The sequence below is a fragment of the Myodes glareolus genome, chromosome 12 (assembly GCF_982192425.1).
Source record: "Myodes glareolus chromosome 12, mMyoGla1.1, whole genome shotgun sequence".
Lineage (NCBI taxonomy): Eukaryota > Metazoa > Chordata > Mammalia > Rodentia > Cricetidae > Myodes > Myodes glareolus.
Genome location: NC_142037.1, coordinates 33,694,666 through 33,722,586, shown reverse-complemented (window position 1 = coordinate 33,722,586; position 27,921 = coordinate 33,694,666). Strand labels below are relative to the sequence as shown.

Sequence of the window (27,921 nt, the reverse complement as noted above, 5' to 3'; positions counted from 1 at the left end):
CCTTGTTCCTCAGAACAATAAAATAAATATGCAGTGTGTTTCTACTATGGTAAGAACTGTACTAAATTCTAGAATGAGATGGCAAGCTGTGGGACTGGAGAGATGGCTCGGCAGTTAAGAGTGCTTCCTGCTCTTATAGAAGACCTGAACTGGTTTCCGGCACTCACTTCGACAGCTCATAACAGTTTGACACTCCATTTTCAGGGGTCTGGCATCCTCTTCAGGAATCTGTGAGCACCTGCACTCACATGCACACACTCACACACAGGCACACACAATCAAACAAATCTTTAGTTTTAAAAACTAGTGAGCAGTACCCAAGAAGTTCAAAAAAAGCATCCAGGAATAAACTTAGAGGAGTAGAAAGACCTCTACAGTAAATACTTGGAAACACTGAAGAAAGTAATGAAGACACTTGAAGACTGAAAGACCTCCTATGCTCCCAGATCTGCAGAATCAACATGCGAAATGGCTACATTATCAGAAGTGACCTCCAGTGTCCATCAGATTCCAGTGACATTTTTCACAGAACTAGAGGGGGAAGAAGATCTTGAAGAGCCAAAGCAGTTCCTAGCAGAAAGAGAAATGTTAATGACAACACCATCTCCAACTGGGTCCTCCGCCATTGATCACTAACTGAGAAAATGCCTTCCCGCTGGATCTCATGGAGGAGTTTCCTCAACTGAGGCTCCTTCCTCTCTGATGACTCTAGCTTGCATCAGGTTGACACACAAAACTAACCAGTCATTACAATTAATATCAGAATATACAAAGAAACAAAAAAATTAAACACCAAGAAAACAAATCATGCGATCAATTCATTGCCAAATGAGCACACAGTTTTCAAAAGAAGAGCAAATGGACAACAAATATTGGAAAAGTGGTCAGCATCCTTACCCATCAGAGAAAAGCAAAGCAAAACTACATTGGCATCCCATCTCACACCAACAGACTGACTGTCATCAAGAAAACAAACGGTAACAAACACTAGTAGAAGTTGAGGGATGCCAGACTCAGATGTAGAAGCATTCACTGTAGAAATCAAAATGAAGGCTCCTCAACAAAACAAAACTATAAATATCATATGATCCACTTGTACCACTCTTGGGTATATGTCCAACAGAATCCACATGAGCATCCCATCTGCATTGCTTATATTGTGCTACTGTTCACATGAGCCAAGAGTATTGCTCACAATCACCCTAGATGCCTATCAAGAGATGGATAAATGATGGGGGATTATTAACCAATCACCTTTAAAAAGTGGAATCTAATTAAGGCGTGGCTACCTGGAGCCCAGGAAGAAAACTAGAATGGACCAGGTGTGCTCTCTCTCTCTCTCTCTCTCTCTCTCTCTCTCTCTCTCTCTCTCTCTCTGGGTGATTCCCGCCGTACACAGCGGAACTCAGACTTCCCATTCTTGTGGCTTGAGTTTCCCCTTACAACAATTAAAAATATAATTGTTTATCTTTAAGTTGGCCTGGTTATTTCCCAAATTGAGCAAACAGATACAGTTGCCGCCCAGTTCACAGAGAATCTGGGTTCAATTCTCAGCACCCACATAGATGTTCATAACCCTCTGTAACTCCAGTTCTAAGTGATCTGATGCTCTCTCCTGACCTCCATGGGGACCAGGTAAGCAGGGGACATATACATACAAGCAGGCAAAACACTCATACATGCAAAACAGAATAAATGAACCTTTAAAAACTATAGCCTCAAAGATCAGATTTTCATCTGCTTTATGATGGGGGTGTGCAGAAAATTAACCAATGAACACAAAACAGATAACAAAGCCAAGTGTGGGATGTCCACAAAGTTTTATGAGCTTATTTAATTGAGACATGTGGCCTGTTGACAAAGTCAGGAAAGCCTCCTCTAGAGAATGACACAAACCTATAACTGAACTGTGAGCATGAGCTAGTTAGGCAGTCATGAGGATGGGATCAAAAGATCAAGGTGACTGGAACACCTGAAGTAAGAGGCAGAAAATACATACAGGATGAAGACAGAAAAATAGGTAGGGATGAGATTTCTGTGTGTGTTGCATGACAAAATATTTCCTGGGGAGACACAGCACACATACCTACTCATCCCAGATAGGGATTCCACCATGGACCAAAGTCCATCTTGGTGAACCAATGAGTTTTGTTGAAGTTGCTTACAGAAATATGGGTGAAGGATCACTTATAGGAGCAGAAATGACTCAAAGACAGCTGCATCACCAAACCCACCCCAGCATGGGTGACAGCTCACAAAGCTGGGAGCCTGGAGCACCCTGCACAGCCTGTAGGCAGCTCAGCAGGTCAAAGAGTGGACTTTCCGGGTTCTTCAGTTGGTCTAAACCTCTTCCAGAGTCTTCTTTGCAGATAAGCTCACTTTCACCTCAGCTTTTTACTGCTTACTCTGGCAGGGAGGAGCCTAGTGAATCTGGTCAGTTTCCGGGACTTATGAAGCCATTTGGAGCTATCTTCCTGCTCAAGGAGCTTGCCTAGAGGATAGAAAGTTTCTGTCAGGAGGAAACTGTTTACGTAACAGCAGGCTGTGTAGACTGCATTAGAGATTTTAAATTTCATATGCAAATAAATAGAAAGCTACAGGAAGGTTTACTTGGGGGAAGTGCCCCGATTTAACTTAACTTTCTCAACTGTTAGCATGCTGTGTGGGAAACAGAGGCAGCCCCATGTGACTGTGTATTGTTGACAAGGACCAAAGTCGTGAAAAGTTGGTAAGGCCTTTTCCTATTTGGGTCAGGCTCAGAATTAGCAAAGCCTTCTTCCTCTGGCCCAAGTTCTAGTATTCACAGATGGTTAATCAGTGTATACAAAATCTAGCAATTGTAGCTTCCTCTCCTACCCCAAAAGTTTACTGCTTGAGACTGCTCACTGACAGAGATCTCCTATCCTGACTACTTAACTCCTTCCCTGTGCTGTGCCCAATGAACTCCCAGAGGTTCTGGTTTGTGGGAGTGGTAGGTATGGCTCCGTCAGAGCACACAGTCCCACCTGACCCCAGTTTTCCTAAGACCACGTGTCTGTGGTGGCTTCCAAGTCACTGTCCTTTCTCCTTCCCTCACTGCTCTAGTCAGAGTTCAAGAACCAGGCCAAGGGGGCTGGGGGCTACCACAGGATACTGATCGCAATGGACCCCATGTACACTGAGGAAATCCTTAGGATGGCAGACCCCACATACACTGAGGAAGTCCTTAAGGAGGTGGACCCCATATACACTGAGGAAGTCCTGAGGAAGTCCTGAGGATAGCGGACCCCAAATACACTGAGGAAGTCCTTAGGGGGGTGGACCCCATATACACTGGGGAAGTCCTTAGGGTGGCAGACCCCATATACACTGAGGAAGTCCTTAGGGTGGCAGATCCCATATACACTGAGGAAGTCCTCAGGGTGGCAAACCCCATATACACTGAGGAAGTCCTTAGGGTGGCAGACCCCATATACACTGAGGAAGTCCTTAGGGCCATGGCAGAGTACATGGGGTGGTGTGCATGGATTCAAAAGTGTTGACAGTAAATCAATGAGGTGGGAAAAGACTAGACAAGATGAGTGAAGGAGAAAAACAAGGGTATAAAGTCATGAAAAGTGTCTAGGTTGTATTTCTTCAAGATAACCCCAGATAGTCTTAATTTCCCCACACAAAATCACAAAGGACTTAAAGGTATTCCTCTTTATTGGATTATGGGCTGGATGACTGGGGAGTAGGGCCACTGAAAAGGTATTGGAACGTGAGAATCTGTGCTTGTGTGGGACCGTGGAAACAGAAAGACTGGCCAGTGACTCAGTTTAGAGGAGTTTAAATAAAAAAACAAAAAAAAATAAATAAAAAAACCTTCAAACTCATTGAATTTAGATTTTTTTCAATATTTTATTATGGCACACAGGATTGAGTATGGAATTGTGTTCTTCAACCAAGTATTTCTTAAACCAACCAGCTGTTTGCATCAACTCATAACTAACGAGCACAAGTGTGCAAAGCTTGCTGTCTCGGGTAATACCGAGAGACTCCATAGTTCAACTTCACACCCCGCTAGGTGGAGAAATGCTTTGCCTCTTTGTGTGGTAACACAGATTCAACCAGAAGTAAGGAATGCAAAGAAACCGTGTAACTTTAAATGAAGACCACTTTGGTTTTTGGTAAAATTCCTAAGTCTCAGAGGTCATCTAAATCACAGATAGTGAAGAAATCGGCAGACCAAACAGTTGTTTAAAAACATCAGAGCAGAAGAGAGGCAAAGGCTTCATCTCTAGTCCACACCGAACACACGTGCAAAAGTTATCACGACTTTGCCATGGGTGGGGGCAGATGGGGTACAGATGTGATGCAGTGGCCAACCAGGCATTGAAATCCAAATATTTACGAATTAAGACATGCAGAGCAATGCCAAGGCAACATACAGATTTATTATCTCCCCCGAGAAATAACATTAATATAGTTCCATTACCTGCTTGCATGGTTTTTAAAGGGTTTTTAAATTGATAGCTTTAAAGGCAGTTCATGTGAGGCAGTAGAATTAAGCAAACAACACACCATTCATGAGCTCAGGATTCCAGGCAACATGCTTGCGGTGGCAGATAGCCTCTGATAAGGTTACTTTCCCCACTCAAAATAAAATATAGATTTTTTTTAAAGTCATTCCTTTTAGTTATAACATGGGCTAAGATTTCCATGTATGCCCATGATACTCAAGAATATATTAAAAATGTAACTATAGTGACCACTGTGTGGGATTCATAGTCTACCCAGATTGCACTACTGTATACGAGCCCATCATAATTTCAAAATTGCCTTCTATAATGCCATCCCTCCAGCCAACATTGTATATTTTACAGGGTGAGTTATATTGTTATTTATGAATGCTCTTATTCATATTTATTAGCAACAAAATTGGGGGAAAAATATTTTCTAGTCTTGACCTATTTCTCTATCCCTCAGAATGTCCAACTATGTACTGCACTTGCTAAAATTTGCAATGTATAAAAAATTGGACATCAGTAGTCTACTTGTATGTAGTTTGCATTGGTGCCTTCTTTAAGGTATTTTAATTAAGTAAAAAAAACACAGCAATATATATATCATTCAGTGTAACTTTATTTACTATTTATTGCACATGACTCGAGGTCTTTGATTTCTAACCACCAAAGTTTTAAATGACTATTTTTTTCCATGAAGTTGCACATGAACATTAGTGAATTCATTTATTCATGTTGTGGTGTGTGTGGTTTTTTATTATTGTAAACATCTGTGTGATTCACATTGCCATAGATCCTGAACTCATAAGCATGGACCATGCACAGGCTGGCAGCAAGCCAGAAAGCCACTCTGCAAGCAAACAGATACTCTGCATACGGAGAAAATTCATATCACAACATTGAATGTCCAACCTAAGTCATCTCAGAGTTATACATATATGGACTTCTTAATTTGTATAGGATCTGGAACTCAACTGGTTGGTTGGTGATGAGGTTTGACCTGATTTGGGGAGAATTTTTTTTTCCTGGAATAGCTGGGAACAGGGCTCAATCTTTCTTCTTAGCTGCTTGCTCCTCCCCAGCGCCTCCATCTTTCTTCTCCTCTTCTTCAGATTCTTTGGTGTCTTCCTCTTCACCCTCGCCACCTTCTTCTTCTTCTTTCGCGTCTTCAGACTCATCCTTGGCAGCTTGAACATAAGAAGAAAACACAACATCCAAATCTGGGTTAACTTCAGGCAGAACATTTCCCCAGAAACTCCTTGAGTTACTAAACACTGTTATCAGAGCGTGTCTATAAGCCTATAAACCTTTCGGCCCCACTCTCCCAAAAGACATGTTACAGGCAGTGCTTTCTGTAAACAAATTGGCAGGAGACATGTATTTAAACAAAAGGAGATTACTTCCATGTGTCTGGCACTCATGTTCTTTAGGGCACAATCAGTTCTGGCCAGCATCAAATGTTCTTTTGGGTACCAAACCACTGTGTTAAATGAATGTATTAAAACATGAACCCTCTACAATCTATCATAGATGCTTTTGAAATGTGTGTGTCCTCATCAAATGTGTATTGTGTACAGTGCAAATCCTACACAGAATTCCCTAGGGAGTAAGCAAGGCCCTAGAGCTCATCCATCTCCCAAAGGATACCCACTGTCAGTTTGCACTAAGGACTCTGGTGGGTTTTGTCTTTCCATACCTTCCTCCTCCTCAGCACCTTCCTCTTCCTCTCCTTCCTCCTTCTCCTTCTCCTCCTCTTCTGCTTCTCCCTCAGAAGGGGGCTCATCCTTGGCCTCCTCAGCTTTGGTAGCCTCAATGGTCTCCTCCACCTCTGTCTGCTCTTCCTGGACGTGGCTGGTGTAGTAGGCTGGGAACGAGCGAGCCGACATCAGGTAGGAGCTGCTCTGTAAGCCACTGTAGGCGGAGCGGCCAAAGATCTGGGAGCTCTGAGAGTAGCCACTGGTTAGGCTGCCCACGCTGGTGAAACTGAGCCTGGTCTCTTCGCCTTCCAAGAGTTTCCTGGGGGTAAGGAGGGGAGGGGGAATGGGGTGGGAGGGAAGGCAGGTGAAAGGTACAGTTAGATCCCTGCTGGGCATGTGTTTATGACTTGTTCTAAGCCTACCATTTATCACTTTCTCCTGCTTCTGACCTCAAAAGTGAACACAATGATAAACACGGTTGGGCATAATGAAGATTTAATAGGGATTGCACGAGAGACCCTGACCCCAGAAAACCTTCTGTGCACCCCTATTAGATCTTAAGTGTAAATGCTAAGGGTTAATTCCTTACATATGTGTACCTTCTTGGAGGAACCCCCAAAGTAGGACTCTTCTAGAACACTTATGATTCAACGTAACTCTGCCCGGACTCTGGCTATCTGAGTTCTCCCGGGGTGCCGTGCCCACGCCCTCTGCACATCCGGTTTTACCTGTAAGCCGCAATCTCAATGTCCAAGGCCATCTTCACATTGAGGAGGTCCTGGTACTCCTTCAGGTACCTCGCCATCTCGCTCTTCGTGCTTCTCAACTCGTTCTCTAACTTGTTGATCGTGTCCTGTGGGAAGATTGCTTTAAAATCTCAAAGCACAAATCTCTACTGCTTCTGTTTTATTGTAATATCGGTGCCAAAGACTAGCTTCAGTTAACTCCAAAGTGTGCACCTTCAATAAAAGTTCTCTTTTTATGGCCTAAAATGTCCAGTCTAGTGAAGCATGAGAAGGGGGGGGAGGGTGAAGCAGACTGACGTAAGCAACTTCTTAAATTTTCTTTAGTCTATTAGTTATGGTAAAATGTCTAAAAAATTATCAAATTGATTTTTAAAAAAAAAGAAGAAAGAAAGAAAAGAAAAGAAAAAGAAAACACAAAACCTTTGTCGTTTAGATTGCTCTATCTTTTAGCCAGGTCACATTTGGGGAAGGAAATAGTGATTTGCTAAGATGCTTTCCACAACTCTTAATTCTACTCCCCCAAAGATGAGAACTTAAAAATAAATGAATGAATGAATGCATAAATAAATAGTTGCAGTGATTAATTGGTCTAAAATATTCTGGCTGCATTCTTGTCTCCCTGTTAAAAACATAACTATTTCAAGGCTGGATGGTCCAGAACTAGTGAGAGCTAGGAGCCATATTTGTTAAGTAGGAGATCCAGGAAGTGCCAAGGGTTACTTGGAGTAGAGAGAGATAGTACAGAGAAAGCTTCAGACTAGTGGCCACGCCCAATTCCAACTCCCTCCGCCCCTTCCTCCCAACCCACTCCCAAGAACACCAATTCAACACAACAGGCAGCAGTGGCGCCCCGCCCTCTCCAGGTGCCCCACCCTTCCCACAACCTCCCGGAAGCCAAGCCCTTTGATAGTAGCTCCGTGTTCGAGGACCCCCTAGCGTTCACTCTCTGGATGCACCCTCCACCCTGACTGTGCAGTCTCCCCACCCCCACTGGGCTTGGACCCGTGCCATACCTGCATGGCACTGATGTCTGCATTCTGTTTGTCCTCCAACTCCTGCAGCTGCTTCTCCAGAGCTTCGTTCATACCCCGGCACGCTTCGATCTCCAGGGTCTTAGCCTTGAGCAGGCGGCGGCTTTCGGACACCTCGTCCTTGGCAGCGCGCACAGCATCGGTGTTCTTGGCGGCGCTCTCGGTCAGCACCGTGAAGCGGCTCTTGAACCACTCTTCGGCATTCTGCATGTTCTTGGCGGCCAGCTTCTCATACTGAGCGCGGATGTCCTTGAGGGCGGCGGAGAGGTCGGGCTTGGAGGACACATCCATCTCCACGGAGATCTGCGCATACTGGATCTGAGCCTGCAGCTCGGCGATCTCCTCCTCGTGCACCTTCTTCAGGAAGGCGATCTCGTCCATCAGGCTGTCGATGCGCTTCTCCAGCTCGGCACGGGCGAGCGCAGCCTCATCAGCGCCTTTGCGGGCCTCCATCAGTCGGCCCTCGGCGTCCTCGCGGCTCAGCACCTCCTCTTCGTAGCGCGCCTGCAGGTTGCGCAGAGTTTCCTCCAGCCCCTCGCGCTCGCCCTGCAGCGCCTGCTTCTCGTTGGTGGCGTCTTCTGCTGCCAGCCGCAGATCACGGATCTCCTGCTCGTACAGGGCGCGGAAGCGGGACGGCTCCGAGTGTTTCTGGCGCAGCACCAACAGCTCGGCTTCCAGGACCTTGTTCTGCTGCTCCAGCTCGTGCACGCGCTCGATGAAGCTGGCAAAGCGATCGTTGAGGTCCTGGAGCTGGGCCTTCTCCTGTGTGCGGATCGACTTGAGGTCGTTGCTGATGGCGGCTACCTGACTCAGGTCGAGATTTTCCAAGCTGGGCATCAAAGAACCCGAGCTGGACGAGTAGCTGCGGCGCACGGACAGAGAGGAGGAGACCGGAGCGGAGTAGCTGGAGTACGCGGAGCGCGCCGTGCTGTAGCCGCTGCGCACGCTAGAGATGTGCACCCGGGGCGTCTCCACGTAGCGCCGCTTGTAGGAGGTCGAAAAGTACGGGTCGTAGCCGAACGAACTCATGTTGACGGCCGGTGTGCCCCTCCGGCCCGGGGCGGAGGTGGAGGACCTAGAGAGAAAAACGGGGAAGAAGAGGGAAATGGGAGGATGGATGGCTGTGTGCGGCTCGGCGCGGTCCTGACACCTCTATTTATACTCCAGGACTCTGACGCAGACTGCGATCAATCGCGGTGCGCAGGCCAGTGGGGGCAGCGCGCTGCAGCAGCCAAGGGGAGGATTCTGCGCAAAGGCGAAGGCGGGGGCGAGCGACAGGCGGCTAGCTAGGTGCGGCTCCCGCCTGGCAGCTTTGCTCCTAGGCCCTCAACTTTCTCTGAGACACCCCCCCCCGTAGCCCCCCGACTCATTTTTCCTTGCCCACTCCCCCGGCCCATCCTGCCTATTAATATCTAAAGCCCTCATCACTCGGATCTTTAGAAGTTCCAAATAAAAAATTCTCACTCTCTACTGACACATCAATTTTTAACCTCCAATGTCTCAAAGACACCCTGACCCCACCCCGCCCCACCCCAGTTCGCCCTTTCTCTATCAGAGACCCTTTTAAGCATCCTGTTTTATGTTTTCGTAGCCGAGTTGTGAGTCCAGAGCGGTTAAGTTACTGACAATAGCTTACTGTAGCCATCCATGCGACATTCCTGCAGGAAAGTTTTGTATGTCTTTGTAGCTATTTTCTGACATTTTCTTAAATTCCCCTCCCTTTCTCCTGCCTCCTTTTCTTTATTCATTTTGTCTTATCATTCTGCTTCTCAGTCTTTCGGGGACATGCCCCTCAACACACCCTTGAAACCTCATAACAGCAGGTGTTCATTTTATATTTTAAAACCTTTACCGGAAGCAGTTAATTTGTCTGGTACCTTTCGTAGAATTTCTCCTTTCTTTGTGGGAAATGAAGTCTGGAATGCTTCGGAGGGGTTTGAAACTAACCAGGCAAAGAAAGACTAGCAAGGCAAAGACGCACTCTGCAGCGCCAGAACCTCGGGGTGCTTGTATGCTCAACGAGCTACTTCAGCTTTTGTCGCAGCAAAAGCCCCTTCCCCCTCTTTTTACACCAGTGTGGTACACCAACCTGATGGTTTCCACAAGTCGGGCAGGTGACTGATTTTTTTTTTCTTTTCTCTTTTTATGAGAAAGAGAGAAGGGCCAGGGAATGGAGAGACTACTGCAAACAGCTGCCAGCTCTGGGTGTGGTCTCCCAGGAAAAGAACTCAGCGTGGAGACGGAATAAAATTAAATAGCTGGCTGAAATTCACCAGGGAATCTATGGATTTCCTTCGGGAAGCACCCAGGGACCAGAGTGGGCGCGCCAAACGCACGTGGGTGCGGCATTTTCATACTCGCGTTGTGGGTTCCTGCAGTTTCGAAAAGATACCGCAGAGATTTGTAGGAAGTAATCAAAACCGTTTTGAAGCCAGCATTTGGCGTTTTGTTCAATTTGTTCAGCATACCACTGGCTTACTGACTCCTTTAAATGGCCCGGTAAAGAGTATGGGTAACGGTTTTCAAAGAGAGAAGTGAAGTTTTGGGAGTTGTGCCCGGTAGCCCCTGGAGACCGAAAGGAGGGTGAGGTGAGGTTTGTTCTGCAGATTCCTTTCTCAATTACACTTACTGTGATTCTGATTCGTGGACGAGGAATGGACTGAAGCAGAGGACTTCTGTGGGTTTGCTGGCGGTTTAAATCTATTAAGTCAAAGTCAAATTAGAAGCCGCCCATGCTTGCACATTCTAAGTTTTTAAACCTAAAGTCACCAGGCTGCCTGAGACTTGTATGGCAACATATAGGGTTAAGTACTATTCAGGTGGTTCTCTGTAGCCTTCATTTCCTTTTTTTTTTTTAATCAGAGATCAAAAGAACTTAAGGAGAAGGAACAAGAACAGAGAAGAAGAGAGATCTTGGATAAGCCATAACTTTTCTTGTTTCCTATTATTTGCATATAGATGACAAGATGCAGATTTTTCCCCCAAGCTAGCTCCACGTAACTTGTATTATTTTACAATCTTTTGTAGAGGTTCTGCACACACCACTGCTGGTCATTGTTGATTTCCAATCTTCTAGCACCTTTCCTCGGGAGTTACAGGTCATCCTCGGAGATCTTAAGACCGTGTGTGTGTGTGTGTGTGTGTGTGTGTGTGTGTGTGTGTGTGTGTTGTGAAGGAGGAAGGCAGGGCTGCTTGCTAATGCCTTTGACTGCAGAGCTGACTGCCCAGAAGGGAGCAGTGCGGCTGTTGCTACAGGGACCTTGAGATGCTGCAAACAAAATAAATTATGGAGCGCCTTCTGTGGTTCAGTGGGGAGTGGAGAAGGGAGGCAAGTACTCGGACTTGGTGGCAAGGCTGGCATCTTAAAATCTGACTGGGCATTCAGGAGCCCTTCCCTTGTTAATCCTGACCAAGAATGAATGGAAGAGAGGGACAGTGCTAGCACTCATGAATGGGGGTCTCTTTCTTCATAGCATCTGTCAATAGCCACTGGTTATAGCTGCTTCACTTCACCCTGACTTTGGAGTAGAGGGAGGGGTCCTGAACCCACCTTGCTCCCCCCCCGCCCGGCCTTTATTACCCTGCTTTGTGCTCTGCTCTGCTGGATGCTGAGTTCTTTTTAAATATTCTGCCCAGTCATCCTCCCTTTCCAGCCCTCCTGTCAGCATTTGCTCCAAGAACCCAAGCGACATTTTGCTTGGTGTGTCTGAGCCAAGGTAGAGTAAGACACTTTAAAAAGAAACAGTTTGACTTTCACTTTCCCTGTCCATAAGTGATTCTGCCTTGGTGACTTCTGCAGTGGGTCGTTTGCTCTCTTCCTCCCTCTCTGTCGCTCTCTGTGTATCTCTGTCTCTCTCTCTGTGTCTCTGTCTATCTCGATAATGCCTATGAGTTTTTATCATCTTTATCTTTTGATTTTTCTATAATCATAGGGCAAACATGATATTATGAAATTAACTAGGAGTTTCTAACAGGACACCATCTAGTAGATACATGAAATAAAAAATAGAAGTAAATCACTTGGTGAAAATCATTAACAAAATTCTTACTATTTTAGTTACCTCCAAACACCTCTATATTCCTTCAAAGAACTTTTCCAGGTCCATTAGTCGAAAGCAAAATACATTTGCATTACAGTTACACAGTTAGCGTATAACTGTTTTAGAACCACTAAAAATCCATCACTTTTTTTTTCAGTGACAGTAGGGCCTATAAGCTTCAAGTGGGCACCTGGTGGCTCCAGATTTTCTGTTGCTTTTCTGAAATCCTTTGACATAGGAGTTTCTCTATCGTCATTTTTTTAAGGAGCAGCGTTAAACTGAAATTCTTACAGGCAGAAAAACGTGAAAGGTTCTATCCATGGTCCTAAGAGCCAAGTTCTCACAGAGCACGAAAGGTTCTGTCCATGGTCCTGAGAGCCAAGTTCTCCCAACAGCAATGCAGTCAAACAATCCCACAATAAAAGAACAAGTGGGTCTCCATCCCACCTCACGGTCCAGTAGATACAACAGTGACATCAGTCCTGGAGCCCATACATCAATCCAAGGAGGGATGAAGGAAATAAACACAGAAGGGGCACTCACAGAGTAGCAGGCACTCGCTATCTATTATTTAATAAGGACAAAATATCCAAGAGAAGGTTATTCAGAGCAAACAGCTGAAGCTGAAGATATTCGGTCATTTGAAGTCACACAGCCACCTCCATCCCAAGCTCCGTTTGCTTCCAAACTGAGTGCTGCTTTCCTCATCCGAGTTCACATCTTCCCTGCCTTTGTAAAATTTGATGATTGCATGCTGCAGGCCGCAGAGTACAACACATGTGAGTAAAGTCGGCCTGTTTGGGTAGCACCAACACGGATTGCTCTATACTGTGAGGCAGCAGCTGAGAATGTTCTCTCTGAACAACCAGCAGAGGCAACGAGCTGTGTGATTGTTACAAGTTTCCCTAAACATCCCAATATATCATAAAATGGGCATTCCTAGTAAAAGGCAATCCATAACCAATGGCATAATAAGGACTTTATCCTTTTCCATGTGGAAAAGGATAAAGCTTTTCAGACAGAGCCTCAACACTCATTTGTCACACAGCCTTTTCAGAAGTTGTTAAGCCAAACTGCAGCTTAGCCCCTCCAAATCTGCAGTCACCACACCCTGACTTCCACTCTCCTCGGATTGCACTCTCTGTCTTCATAAGCAGGTTTCTTGGAGATTACCTTTAAAGTTCCTGCAATGAATAAAAGAAAAGATGCTGGCCCACAGCTGAAGTGTATCTCGCTTGCCATTTATGTTTAACCTTTTCAAAAGAAATATGAGCATAAAGTCAACTGGAAGGTACACTTGGTTGAGGCCACAGGTATCTGTCCTCTCTGTATCTTGAAGCCAGCTAATGACTTTGTATAACCGGGGCCTTATTCACCATCAGACTCACGGCTGAGTCTCCCTCCTACCTGGGAAAATGCTTAAAAGAACACATGCTGTTGAACAAACAGGTATCTAATTGAAAGCCCCACACATTCTGAAAGTGCTTCATCAAAGAATGATCTGCACAGTTGTACAGACTTTAGGTTGCAGCAGAAGGGTGGATGTCGCATGGATGCCGCATGGCTACATCAAAGATGAGAAGTTCATTTCTATTCAGAGCACGTTCGCCCCTGGAAGTGACAGGGACTTAGTGCTGTCTGAGCAGAAATTATGGTGATTGGACCAGACTCCTAAAGGCTTGTTTCACGGAAGTAAGCAAGGTAATGTCTTTTCTCCCCAGAGGCCTGCTCCACAGTGCCTGACCCTCCATCCCAGTCACCAGTCAGAGGCTCTGCTGGGGACAGCATTTCAGGCAGGTCATAGATGCGGGTCAGACCTGACAGGACTAACCCTGTTTGTTCAGTAGCACTTTCCTGACTGCAGAGCAATACATGCTGCTTCTGCAATCTAGGTGGTAGCCGGCTGCGAAACCAGCGCCGCTGCACCTGGGTCTCTGTGCTGACCTCTACCGTGGCTTAATAAATCAATCAGAGGAATGAGAGGCATAACGTTGTCAAAGACTAAGGATAAGCATTTCCACCTGCCAGAGACAGAGCCTGAGGCTGGCGCCCTCACAGTCAGGCTGGAGCCCAGCCAGGGCAGCAGTTCACTCCCTCACCAGCTCGCCTTGCTGCAAGAAGGCAGCAGATGCTGCGGAGTCACAAAGGGGCGGATCCCCGGGCTCTGAAGACACTGCAGGCCGGCTCCCGAAACCATGTGTCTGTCAGGTTGTTTGGTAAGTTGAACATTAAGACACCGTCTGGTTTAGAAAAGTTGCGTCTAAATGCTTATCTATCGATTAAATAACTCACATGTTCATCCACCCACTGAGTCATCAAACGTCAACAAAACACTTAGAATGTGCCAAAATCTATACAAATGCCTCGGGGGTGGGGGTGGGTGTATGGAGAGTAGCAACCCAGCCACAGTCTTGAAAGGACTTGAGAAATATCTGAACATGATCAAACGAAGATGCTACTGAAAACACAGGACGCAAATGAACATCAAAAATAGAAAGCTGGGGCTTACTGAAATAAATCTTTGACAAAGGATTACGTGCTGTGTGTCTCCATTTCCATGAAATTCTACAACAGAAGAATTAACCTGTGCTAGGAGACATCAGAGCAGTGGCTGCTTTGCCAAAGGGGAGGATGACAAAGGGACTTTCTTCACGCTGAGGGAATGCTTTCCTAAGCAGTTGGGGCTGTGCACTTGGGGTTTGTATTTGTCAGGATGGAACAACCTACTAGGAGCCATGCGTTTAATTGGATTTGCTTGTGTCGAAAGAAATAAATAAAGCCGTGGCTGTGTACATGGTTATGTTAATAAGTATAGAAATGAATATACTATAAAACATATAAATGTAGGGAAATGTCTTAAGAACAGATAAACAGACAGAATCTTATTCATGTGAAATTTCAAGAATGATGCCAAAGTTAAAAAAGCAAGATTCTAAGAGTTGTCATGAGGAAGAGATGGAGTATGAGTAACTGAAGTGATTTGGAAAATGAAAGCTGGGAAGTGGCCGGGAGCCGGTGTTTGTGTGTCTGATTCCCCTTCTTCATGCTTTGCGGGCATCATATTTAAACCTCACACTGCTCTAAGCAGAGGATGTTTTCCTGTTCTAGAGAGGTATAGTATTGCATTTCAGTTATCTCGGCTTCATGTTGCATTAAAAAAAATTTCAACTCAACCTTACATTGCTGCCTCTTATTGAATTAATATTGACTTTAAAAGGCATGAAAATCTATTTATACTGAGGCTTCTTTTTAAAAAAATTTAAGTGTCACTATGATTAATTTTCTTTCAATTTAAACTCGAATATAAATATTTTGAGTCCATTCAAACACAAAGTAATTCAGAAACCTTCCAGCATCAGGTTAAATTGGATAATAGATGCCTGTGTCATGGTTACACTGTCTCCTGTTTCATATTGCTAGAGTAATTCCTTTTATAGTATTTTATAGGCCACAAGGGTCTATAATTTATATGATTTCAGGAGACTCTTCTACCTGCTTCTTTGTCTTCCCCGGGACTCAAGCTTTATCTGCTTTGTTCCAAGTTGTGGGTTAACCCTTCTCACTGATCCCCGATCCTGCAGCTGCCAGAGGTGGCGTCTAAGAGGAGTAGACACACACATTCCTCAAGGCACATGAGAAAACTGATGCTCAAAAGACAATTTGGCTTTATGCTTTTTACTTCCTCCTAAATTTTAATTTCTACTCCGTGTGAGTCTATGGCATTCTGCTTTTCATCGGTAGCCACAGAGACCTTTCAGTAAGAAGGCGAGGTGCCTGAGCTAGGGTACGGGCTTCCTGCAGCGATTCTCGCGTGAGCTGACTTTGCAAGTGTTTGGTCCTCAGAGGATGCTGAGAGGACCGAGGAAGTGACAGGACGCACCTCAGACCGCTATAGTCCACAATACTAGACCTAGCATCCAGATTTCCCGTCATCGTGGTCACTGGAGTTCTTCCTCCAAATCTCATGGTTTCCTAAGTGTATGTTTGTCAGGCCTCATCACAGTGCAATTCTGAAAAGGCAAAGGGGTATCCAGATTTAATGGTGCATACCTATACCTAAGATACTGAGATGGTGAGGCAAGAGGATCTGGCGTTTGAGGCTAGCCTGTGCTACATAGAGAATTCCAGGATACGGCTACTTACTCCAGTCTGCTTCTTTTAAACCTGTCTCAAAAAATAAAACAAAATGGACAAAGACAAAGATCAGGAAGCCTCAGTGGGTCCTTACTTAGTGATGTTATCTGATATGTTACTATTCAAATATGAGAATGCCTTGCCCTTTTCTTGACTCACTGCTAAAAGACCAATGTCAAGGAGAGACATATGGATAAACTGTCACACCTCTGCTCTGCTTATACAATTAAACGTAATAGTTCCAGAGAAGAGGGAGAGAAAGGAGTGGGGGAGAGAATGCTAAAAGCATTTGACAGTGAGCATTCGTCCATGTGGAATGAAGTGTATGGCTACAGAATAACCAAGTCGTAGCCTTGTAGACTGTTCCTTGCAGACTGAAGTTCACTACATTCCAGTAAAGGCTTCAGAGCCTGCAGTATTGTCTGCCTGGGGTGACATGTATATTTACTTATTACCAATTCATCTCAGGGTGCTCAGGATGAGTTCAGATCTTCAGGAGAGCACCCTAGGGCTTTATTTTGAGGTACCTTATCCCACCCCTCCCCAAAAAAAATCTGGGCATTGACAGGTACTTGTTAAGCTCAGTCTTACCTCTTAGGCACCCCTGGAAGACACTCAATACCCAACAAAAAGCAAAGGGAAAGAAAGTAGAGAAAGGAAAAACAAATTGGCAGATAAACCACACACCCAGAATTCATCTAGAAGAATTTATGGGAAATGAAATCATAATCCTATAACCTACGAGGATAAGAGAAAGGAGAATTTGCTTTAGGACATGACTAGTCAGTCATGTTTGTTAATAATGACTTTGGGTCAAGAACTATACAAAGAAATTCACTTGGATAGTTTCATTTCATCATCCCCAAATCACAATGACTTGAATACCCGAGTCATCCTTATCTTAGAGATGCAGTAGCTGGCAGGCAGACAAGAGTCTAAACCCCGTGTCTGAGGAGCTCGGAGATCCCAAGTCATTAAGTCTTCACATTTGTGAGAATTATTCTCATTCTACAATTAAGGAAATGAAGTTCAGAGGTTTGAGGAATATTGATAAAGGTCACACAGCTAGGTCATGATCTGTCTGAATTCTCACACCTCCTGTGATGATCAAAGAGCAAGGATGTTCTGGGGAACTGTTATACCAATAAGATCTCTTTTCTTCCTACAACACTTAAAGGGATATTCATGGCTTTTTTTAAGCTGAAATATTCAGTCAACAATGTTCAAACCTTATACAAATAAAGATATTGCTCTGCTGAAAGCTTCCTAATGTAGATAACCATTGCTGAAATAATTATAAGAACAATTATAATATTGTATTGGAAATCAAAAAGCCTGGATACTATTTTGCTAGCTAGCAATTCTCTTTTTATTATATTATCCAGGGAAAGAAAAAGGCAAACTAAAAAAAAAATCCTCTGCATCTTTCAGTTTCACTTTATCCTACAAATTTAATAAGCAGGCCAACCAAATCATGTTAGCAGAACAGATGCGCTTTCGAACGGGCTTTAGATATTTCAATTTGCAAAGTGGCCCCTTTTACTTCCTGCCAAAAACCAAACAAAAAGAATGGTTTGCCCATTATGATGATTAAGATTTACTTTAGAAGTCATCCAAATTAAAATTGACTTCCAAATCAGTTTCCAAAGTGAAATTCAGAAAGATCACCGAAGTAAGGGTCTTGCCTGTCGGCTACAAAATACACAGAAGACAGCTAGAGAGAGCGATGTCTTGGCTCCAATTCAAAGGCAGAAGGGCTGCTCCAGGGCGAGGCAATGGTGTTTCAGAAAGAAGCATTCCACCCCTGAGCTGGCCTGCACAGAGCTTAGCCTCTCCAGTACCTAGGCAACCTGATATTCTGTGATTCAAAAGTAACAAAAAGGTAGAAAATCCTAAACAGACTCAGACCAATGAGTAGTGATGAGGGTTTGGAAGTCCAGCGTTATTCGGCAGAGCAAGGCTTGCTTGTGCCTGATTTAGATGCAAGTACCCGGCAGCCTCTGAGCAGGAACCTGCAGAATGAAGATTTTTGAGGAAGGAATTACTAATTGGAGTTATTGTGGGACATACACATTGTTTATTTGTCCTTCCTGCCAGAGGGGGCTGAGTCATGAACAGCTGGATGACTGCCCGTATGTAATCAATCAGATTGGTCCCCCTCCCATAATACGATGAATTCATGCTCCCACTTTTTCCCCCTTTTTGTGAATTGATTATAAAGAAGGGGAGAAGTGTATAGTCTTTTTTCACTGTGGCTTTAGGATTACATACCAAAGCACATTTGCGTCTGTCTGTTTACACGTCCTATCTAGGACCAAAACCCAGTGTGAGAAATTGAAGAATCCCTCGTCCTGCATCTCTCTCTTTTTCATTATATCTCCCTGAGATTTATGGATTGATTTCCCTTTGAAAAATGAAAGCGAAGAGTCTAAAGTCAATGGCTAGGGACTCATAGACCCTGAAGTCTGAGGTGTATAGAGGGGACAGGAGAATAATCCGTAATTGTTACCATGGTAACGCATCCTGCACAGTGATTGGAGTCTGCAAAATTGGAAAAGGAAAGTCACCTAAGTCGGCTAAATGCATTGTCATGTTCTCTGAGCAGCTGTATTTCATAGATGTGCTGTTTCTCTGCAGAGAGTTCTTAAAGTCCAAAGAAATTTTTTTTTTTTAGTATATGTTCGCTATTCAAAACGATGAGTCTTATTGTGACCGCCTCATGTGTATGTATCACATTTTGACCACCATCCCCTTCCCCCAGATCTATTCCAAAGTTTGGAGAAGCAATTGTCTACGGTTGAAATGATAATGGCTGGGGCTCAGGCACTGAGCCGAGATCTGGCTCTGCCAACAACTAAGTGCAACTGTCCCCAAACTGGACCATTCCTTGGGAGCCTAGGGCAATTTCCCATGGCTCACAGGCACAAAGAATGTATCCAGTTATATCCCCATTTTTATAGTTAATTAATTAACTGTGTTTGAGATGGAATCATCCTGTGTAGCCCAGGCTGGTCTTGAGCTCAGCATCCTGCTACATCAGGACAGGGTTTACAGGCATGTCCCTAACCAATCTGCTATATTCTTTCATTAATCAGTTTGCTGGAACAGAGCAGGAATGCTGTGTGCTGTTCTTGAAACAGTTACCAGATACCTGGACATCTGAACCCAGTGGTTGTTTCCTTCTGCACTGGTGGAAGCCAACTTGTTTAATAAAGTCACACAATGTTTCTTGAGAAGCAGCGCCCATAATTGAAATAAAGTTGCTACCCTGGGAAACAATCCTCTTATAAGGTGGACTTTCACAAAAGAATAATGTTTGGGTGTATGATTTGTTCCTGAAAACATAATTTAGAATTATGTACTTTAACTGACGAGAAGGAGCATGGTAGGTAATGCCCACACGAGGTTATTATAGAATGTTGAAATTTTCCAAACTTAAATTATTTGGGTGTTTTGCACAGCTCTATGAATATATTCAAAACCATTTAGTTTAATAGATTAAATGAGTTAAGTTTGTCAAGTATAACTTCTATCTCAATGTTAGGTGTGAAAGTACTTCCCAGATTATTTCACAAGCATTTTTGATGACCTGCTTGTCTCCTAATGCTTCTGATAGCCTTCCTCTTCCCCAGTTTCATGATCATGTCAAATCTGTCTGTTCTCACGCCTTCCCTGTGAGCACTTGTGAACATGTGCATTTTTCACATCTTAATTTTCATTTCAATAATGTCTCAATGCACAAGACATATTCCATGTTAAACAAGATAGCCATATTATTGTCTTTTTATTTCTCAAATATTAAAAACCAAGTTGAGTATAAAGTGTTGGGATCTTCCACCCACATTTTTCATAAGCTGGGCTGGGATGAGATGATAAATAGAGATCATAAACATGAAACACTTAGAAATAGCTATTTTATATATTCACATACAAAAATGTGTATCTATATATACATAAATGTGTCTATGCACACACATAAATATACAGTATATATAAGTTTATGTAAGTATTATGTATGTATGTGTGTATATATATATGTGTGTGTGTGTGTGCATATATATACTTATACTTCCTCATGCACATTTTCCCCTAGAGGTTTGTGTGGATAACAGTCATGATTGATGACTCATGCTTGCAACTCTAGAAATCAAGAATCTGAGACAGGAGAAACACACAAGTTAAAATCAGCCAGGACTACAAAGCAAGACCCTGTCTCAAAAATCCCAAGTAGAGACATGAAATAAAAATAAATAACAATCTTTATTGAGAAGCTTCTAGGCAGACATGGACAAAGTTCACTGCAAAGATTATTTCTCATTGAAGTTTGTAGAACAGGATAAGATATTTTATTAAACACTTGGTTGTCAAGTCTTAATGTTTGAAAGATTTAGTTAGGATCTTAAAGTTTTATAGGCATAGTGAAAGACCTCTACATAACTTCCTCCATCCCCTTCTTGCCTTTCCGTCCCAAAGACACGCCAGACTAATTCCATGTTACTCCTTCTCTTATGTGTTATTGAAGCTCATACCTACAAAAAAATGTGAATATACAATATGGGTTTGTGGATAATAAATAACACGATTATGTTGCATCCTATCAAATTCTTAAAGCTTGTAATTCTTTATCTCATTTTACTCACAATTCTAAATTCTGACATCATGTCTTCCTATTTCTTTCCCAACTTGAAAGAAATATTTTTAAATTTTTTTATAAGATAGATTTTCTGTGGGTTTTAGGGAATCAGCTTTTTCAGGCTAAGAATATTATCTTCTGATACACTCTTAGCTTACAGTAGGTCCCTACATAAACAAAGAACAAAAGCAAGGATGATAGAAGTTTCCTTCTGTTTCTAGTTGGCCAAGAAATTTATTATAAATGAGTATCAATTTAGTGTAATAACTTTTATTATTTAATGTCACAAATCTGTTTCTTTATTCTTTAAATATCATGGATTAGATGTATGTATTTCCTAATGTTAAACCACAGTTAACATCCTGTACTTTCGTAAGTAGAAGGTGATAGATAGAGTAGATAGATAGGTAGATAGATAGATAGATAGATAGATAGATAGATAGATAGATAGATAGATAGATAATCAATAAATGATAGGGAGAGAGATAATAGAGGCAGAAAGATAATAGACAGGCAGCAAAAAGGTAGATAGGTGGATGAATGCAAGGATAGATTTATATCTACATTTTTAATTTTTCCCCCATGAACCATATCTGAAGCTTTGCCCTTATGTTCATACAGCGAGGTTAACCTCTGCTTTCTTTTAAAGTCCTTGCCTGATCATGGGCTCAAGTTGCACTGCCCTCATTAACTGATTCCAGCAGACGCTTGTCATGTCTTAATTTCTGGTAGGATTCATAGACCACTGGGCTATTGGCTTCTTGTGTTTCATTAAATTTGTTTTTAAAATCATCTAGGTATGACTTTTTCTATTGTACAAATTTGAACTACTGTTTGTTAACTTGTGATTGTAATATCATTAGGTTCTCTCTCCCATTCTGTACAAACATCAGTACCCATATTTTTATAAGTAATTTGCTTTGTAAATTTTCAGTTTTATCAACTTAAAGTCATTGGCATTGGTGAACTCTTTCCTTTTTCCACGTATTTTTAATTTTTTGTTTTGTTTTTTGGTTAGTATACCTTTCTTTTCACTACTTTTATCTGTGTCTTCTTGGTAAGTTTTTAAATTACGGTAGAAACCCCATGATAATTTATTATCTCAACCGTAATTTTAGGTTACTTTATGGGTATCAGTATGTTGCTTACATGGATGTCTCTGCACCATATGCATGCAGTACCCACAGGGGCCAGAGAGGGCGTCAGATCTCTTGGAGATGAAGTTACAGGTTGTAAGCTGTCATGTGGTGCTAGGAACTGAACCCTGGTCCTCGGTAAAAGCATCCAGAGCTCTAACTGTTTAGCCATCTCTCCAGTTTCCTATTTCGACCATTTTTAAGTATACGGTTCAGGGTTAAGTATGTTCACATAACTCTTCAATAAAACTTGACCCGGCTTCATCTCACAAAACTGGAGCATGGGTGACTCAAAGGCAGCTGTAGCGCTCCACAGTGTCCCCCAGCATGGTGACAACTCACGAGAGCTGCATCCCTGGAGAGTTTCCGACACGACTTGCAGGTCACTTAACCTGACTGAGATTTGGAGTCCTCTACCCAGCCTTTGTCACTGTTTGCATAACCGTGGGGAGGAGCCTTGACGATTGTGTTCAGCATCTGACACTTGTGGGTTTTATTTACTTCTTTTTTTAAATATTTATTTATTTATTATGCATACAATATTCTGTCTGTGTGTATGCCTGTAGGCCAGAAGAGGGCACCAGACCTCATTACGGATGGTTGTGAGCCACCATGTGGTTGCTGGGAATTGAACTCAGGACCTTTGGAAGAGCAGGCAATGCTCTTAACCTCTGAGCCATCTCTCCAGCCCCCGTTTTATTTACTTCTTGAGCTTCATAAGGTTCATTCATTCCCTGAGTCTTAAAGAATCTCCCTCCAGGAGAAAGTCATTAGTTTTAAGGAAATAGCTACATATCAAAAATTAGTGGAACACTTTAGAATTTGATTCAAGGTCTCTGGCACGGTCTCACTGTATACCTCTGTCTCTCCCACAAACTTGGTAAGCACCTCAGGCTAACCTTGAACTCACATAGGTCTGCTTGCCTCCCTCCCCTTGTGCTGGATCAAGTGTGTGCACATCCACAGATGGCTTATTCCTGTCATCTTAAAAAATCCTTCCACGTATCTTGCTTTTCCTGTTTTTTGTTTTACCCTCCAGTGCCCTCCATCTCCCCGTCACTCAGGCAGTGGATTACTGTACGTTATTTCCTCAGCGCAAGTTGGGGAAGGCAAAAAGGGACCAGGAGTTTCAACACCTCTGTAGTCCATAATGAACTAAAAGGTCCGAACAAGCAATTTTCCTTTTCTAATCTGTAAGCAGGATCAAATGTGAGCTGCTCACACGCTGCGAAGAAGCTGAAGGAAGGCAACGCGTGCTGACCATCGCATTGCCTGGAGAACAGTGCTAAGCTGTGTTTTTATTTTCAAGGTCTTAATCTTGAGTCCTAGGTTATTAAATGGAAACAGCTTTATGTTTTGATTCTTTTATGAGTTTTCTTCTTTATGCATTATGCATTATTCTGGGTTTGTTTTAGTGGCAAAGAATCAATACTACTTTACAACCTATCTGCTTCAGAAATGGGAACCTGAATACACAATTCACTGGCATTCTGTTCTGCCCAAACAGACTGCTCACCTCTGCCCAGCCTCCCCATCAGTTTGATAAATCTTCCTGGAGCTAGGGATATAAATGATGAGGGAATGTCCTGCTGGTCCAAAGAATCGGGCCACCCGCAAATCATCTTATAGCTGACTTTTTTTTTTTACTTTGTTGAGGAAAGGAGGCAGAAAAACAATTCAGAAAGCAGACTCCTTAAGTTAACTGAGAACAATTTAGTCCAAGCAAACACCAATCGGCTAATTTCAAACTCCATGCTGATGAGTTTGAAAAGCTCAGATTCTGGGCAAATGTGTGAGATGTCCAATGTCAGCATCTGAGGTCGAGATTCTGTTCAGGCCTTCCCAGATAGTCCAGGTCATCCACGTAGGGCTCTGGATGTGGATCTGAGTGGTTTAGGGAGCCCGAGACTGGAATGGTTTAGATTGGAGCTATAGGGTTACGGTGATGTAGTCCATTTATTTTTATTTCATCACGTTTATTTTTGAGACAAGATCTCACTATGCTGCCCAGGCTGGCCGCAAATTTCTGTGCTCAAGAGATCTTCGTGCCTCAGCCTCCTAAGCACAGCAAACGGTGCATCCAGGTTACATGACTAATTTATGTGGTCCTGTTTATATCACATGGTACTCTTTAAAATCTAGTCAAGAGCTGTCAGATGGTGCAGCTTGGAGAAGCACCTGCTGCCAAGCCTGTAGACCTGAGTTTGATTCCGCAGGACTCTTGTGATGGAAGAACTGATTCTATTCTCACAGATGTTCCTCTGTTCACACTCTCACTGTGGCATGCACGCCCTCCGTAAACAAGCAAACATATTGATAATCTTTTTAAAAAACAGCCAAATAATTAATAGCAACCAAATAGCTGAATTCTTTTAAAGGAATTTTTTTTAACGTTTATTTTAACAGCACGTTTCTCATTGCTATCAGAAAGCCTATTTGTTTCGGAGTTAGAAAGCCACAAGACTACCCTCTAGTGGTAAAAGCTGTACAATGCAGGATGAATTTAGCCGCTAGAATTTAAGGAAAGTGTGGGCGACTTCCGGAGACTCCCACTATCTCTTAAATAAACCAGAGTTCCTGGAAAAAGCACCCCCTAAAACAAAGCTGTCATTTGCAAAAGCCTAGGTGTTCCGCTTACGTAATAGATGAAATCGTCACCCAGCTTCCCTCTGCAGGCTCACCTGGGTGGCAGTTACTATGTTTTAGAGGAGTTTCGTATCAATGTAAAAGACACAGCTCGAATTTTTGTCTTTTCTGGCTCTGCTAATATAGAGCAGGATTCCTGATGCTTCGAGTTAATTTTAATGTAAAAATAAGCTGCTAAATGGGGAGTTAATTAACTTTGATGTCAATGGATCACGCTGCCTTAGCAAATAAATGTATTTTTCCCTGGAATTTGCAAAATTCACCTGGAGTCCTTGTGGAATGTATTCTTTATTATTGACATCTCAGGCTCAGTTTTATTCTGATGCAAAATATTGTTCAAGGAGGAGGCAGTGGAGCCTATGACATCAGCGATCCCTGCTTGCCTTGCCTCTCTCCTCCACTCTGGAATTTGGAGTTCTTTCTCCTTCTTAGCCACCTCCAAACCCCCTTTCTCACGTCATGCGGAGGGATTTAGACACCAAGAGCACAGCAGTACAAATATCACTGTCTACGGAGCAATATCCAAGTGTTTTACTCTATGTTTATGATGGATATTCATTTATAAGAGACTGCATTCAGCTGGCTTTACTGCTCCTAAAAATCTCTCAGAACACACGCGCATCACTCAGGGACAGCGGCTTGGAAGCGTACATAATTTAAGATTACAACTATGCATTAGCTCGTGTTGTAAAAGTTGACTACATGGAAAATCCAAGACAAGTAAGACTGATTGTTCCGTTGCTCTCTTAATGACAGATTAAATAAGTGGGCAGAGGAGTATTTAGTAGGAGAGCAGTCTTAAGCCAGAAGTGACCCCCAAGACAAGTCACTAAGCCTGGCTGTGAGGTCCAGCAAAAGTTCCAGTCGCCTAGAATGTAAGAGGCGTCCTACTGGTGTCGCAACCCCGTGGATTCTCTTTTTCTTTGATCTGCTGTAGTGGTTCCATTCGGTAATAAATCTGTGGAACTGTTGGAGGACAAAACACTGAGCCGAAGGTGCATAAAGGAAGTCGCCTGTGGCCGCCCTGACTTCAGCTGTTGGGGTGGGAAGATGAAGTTACGCTGCAGGTGGCCGCACCTCTGCTTAGACGGACCCCAGAGGAGAGATGGGAAGGGGGTGAGAAAGCCTGTCCCCGCCCACTCCTCTCTTCCCAGCAAAGTGTCAGTGACACGGATTTGGGGGACAAGACTCGTACCCACTCACAGGTTTATCTTGCTCTGTTAGACTGGCTGCTGGGAGATTGCACTTCTTGGGAAAGACAGCTGTCTTAGTTAGGGTCACCATGACTACAGCAAATCTTATAAAGGGAAACACTTAATTGGGGATGCTTACACTTGAGAGGTTTAGTCCATTACCGTCATGGCAGGGAACATGGCGGTCCGCAAGCAGACATGGTGCTGGAGAAGAAGTTGCGAGTTCTACCACTGGCTCTGCAGGCAGCAGGAAGTGAACCCTTGAGCTTCAGGGACCTCAAAACCCATCTTTTAGTGACACGCCTTCTCCAACAAAGCCACACCTACTCCAAAAGGCCACGCCTCCTAATAGTGCCAGTCTTTATGGACCTATAGGGCCATTTTCTTTCAAACCTCAACAAACATCTATTCTCTCCAGATAGGACAACAAAAACAAACCAAAGAAACAAAAATTATTTCATCCAAGTCTAGCTTCGTGAATCAATTGGTTTAGTGAGGGGTTTTTACTGTAGAATAAGCAGCTATTGGGTGGCGATACCACTAAAGAAAATGTCTTTCTTCCTTCCAGACACGCCTATAAATCCTCAAAGAGATGAGACTTCATGAGATTCTATCATTAAGGAACAATAATGGGGCCAATCTTGTGTGGTTCTCATGGAAGTTGTCACATGTCCAGGGAGTTTAAGAAAGCAATGACCATGCCATGCTCAGGGGCAACGTTCCACAAGAGAGATGGTGATGCTTTCAGTAATATGGTGATGCCATCTGTTATATACTGAAGATTACAGTTTCAGCTCTGTAATAAGGGCTGCCATAGGGTGATCTGCCCCAGAGAACCTGGCACTAGGCCATCCTAAGTTCTCTACCTATTCCATCATAACAACTGGGAAAGAGACGCTTGAAACATTAAGTCCTCTGGTCCAAGGCACAGCAGGGTTCTTTGAACCCACGCTCTGGAGTTGCATTCTTCTTGGCCTTCCAATGAAATGTGTCTTTCAGATTAAGGCATCTGCGATGCAGCCCAGACTCTGGCGGTGTGTACTGAAGAACAAGTGTCTGATTCTGTCCTCAGTTATACGCTTCTGCCAGGCCTTTCTCATGTGATTTCATCTGAGATGGTGGTATGGTCACAGGCAGGGAACAAAGGGATAGAGGCCCTTTATGCCTTGTTCTGTTCTTTGGTTTCTTTATAAGATGCTTACAGTGTATGGGGTACTGCACTGGGCATTTGAAGTGAGGAATTTGAATTCACAACCCTTGTTCTTCAAGGATTTACAATGCAAAGAAAGGGAAATGTAAATGGATACTGTCCTTTAGTGTGGCAGGTGCTGAGGTAGCATGAACAGGGGGGTTGTAAATCAGCAAGGTCGGGCAAAGGACCGGCGGGAAAGGCAGCTAGAGTCATGGTGGCCTGTATCCACCAAGTGCTCATTCTCCTACTGTGCTAAAGTTGCCCGAGAATCATTTTGTCCCAACAGCCACTTACACACAAAGTCCCTTCTCACGGCTTCACTGAAGTTAAGGTGTGCACTCCAGGTCACAGAGGCAGAACTCCCAGTGAGGTCTAAGACTCCAAAATCAATAGGACTTCTTCAGCACACTGCAGGAGCTCTCTGCCTGTCAATAGAAGCCAGAAGAAGTGGAGCCTTGATCCATCAATGTGAAAAGGTATTTAAAACCAACAAAGTTACACACATGAAGACCTGGACATGGGTGTCGATGGGTCTGGAGGAAAGAGGGGTTTTAGAGTACTGGGAAATGCCCATATCTGGGAATGCAGATTCGATAAGCCCCTTCCATTCTCCTCCTCTGCTGCTGTTGTTGGTTGACACACATAATAATGATATGTATTTATGAAGTTCGATATGATGATATTTTAATATAGGTTTATATTTACCATCCATTCTGTTGGGAACATTCAATATCTTCTGTTGACAGAAGTTTCTGTTCCATCTGGTCCCGCAGGTGTTCAGTCCCAAATAAACACACGGAGGTTTATATTAATTAAAAACTATTTGGCCTATTGCTCTGGGTTATTACTAACTAGCTCTTACAACTTAAATTAGCCCATAATTCTTACCTATGTTTAGCCACATGGCTTGGTACCTTTACTCAGTAAGGCATTCTCATCTTGCTTCCTCTACATCTGCCTGGTGACTGCCTCTGCCTTTCCTCTTCCCA

At 43.4% G+C, this 27,921-nt stretch overlaps 1 protein-coding gene across 1 annotated transcript; it reads right to left on the bottom strand.

Annotated features, from left to right (window-relative positions):
- Positions 1-3,859: 3,859 nt before the first annotated feature.
- Positions 3,860-9,147, bottom strand: Nefl (neurofilament light chain). The gene is made up of 4 exons (XM_048422078.3): positions 7,941-9,147; positions 6,910-7,034; positions 6,181-6,500; positions 3,860-5,671 (listed from the first exon to the last, which is right to left on the bottom strand). The coding sequence occupies exons 1-4, from the start codon at positions 8,985-8,987 to the stop codon at positions 5,532-5,534; spliced, it is 1,632 nt and encodes a 543-aa protein (XP_048278035.1). The 5' UTR covers positions 8,988-9,147; the 3' UTR covers positions 3,860-5,531.
- Positions 9,148-27,921: the final 18,774 nt, after the last annotated feature.

Coding starts and splice junctions, on each gene's coding strand:
- Nefl (XM_048422078.3), bottom strand. CDS start 8,987: ATGAGTTCGTTCGGCTACGACCCGTACTTTTCGACCTCCTACAAGCGG. Junction 6,501..6,909: donor ATTGAGATTGCGGCTTACAG/GTAAAACCGGAT, acceptor CCTTACCCCCAG/GAAACTCTTGGAAGGCGAAG. Junction 5,672..6,180: donor AGGTGCTGAGGAGGAGGAAG/GTATGGAAAGAC, acceptor CTTATGTTCAAG/CTGCCAAGGATGAGTCTGAA.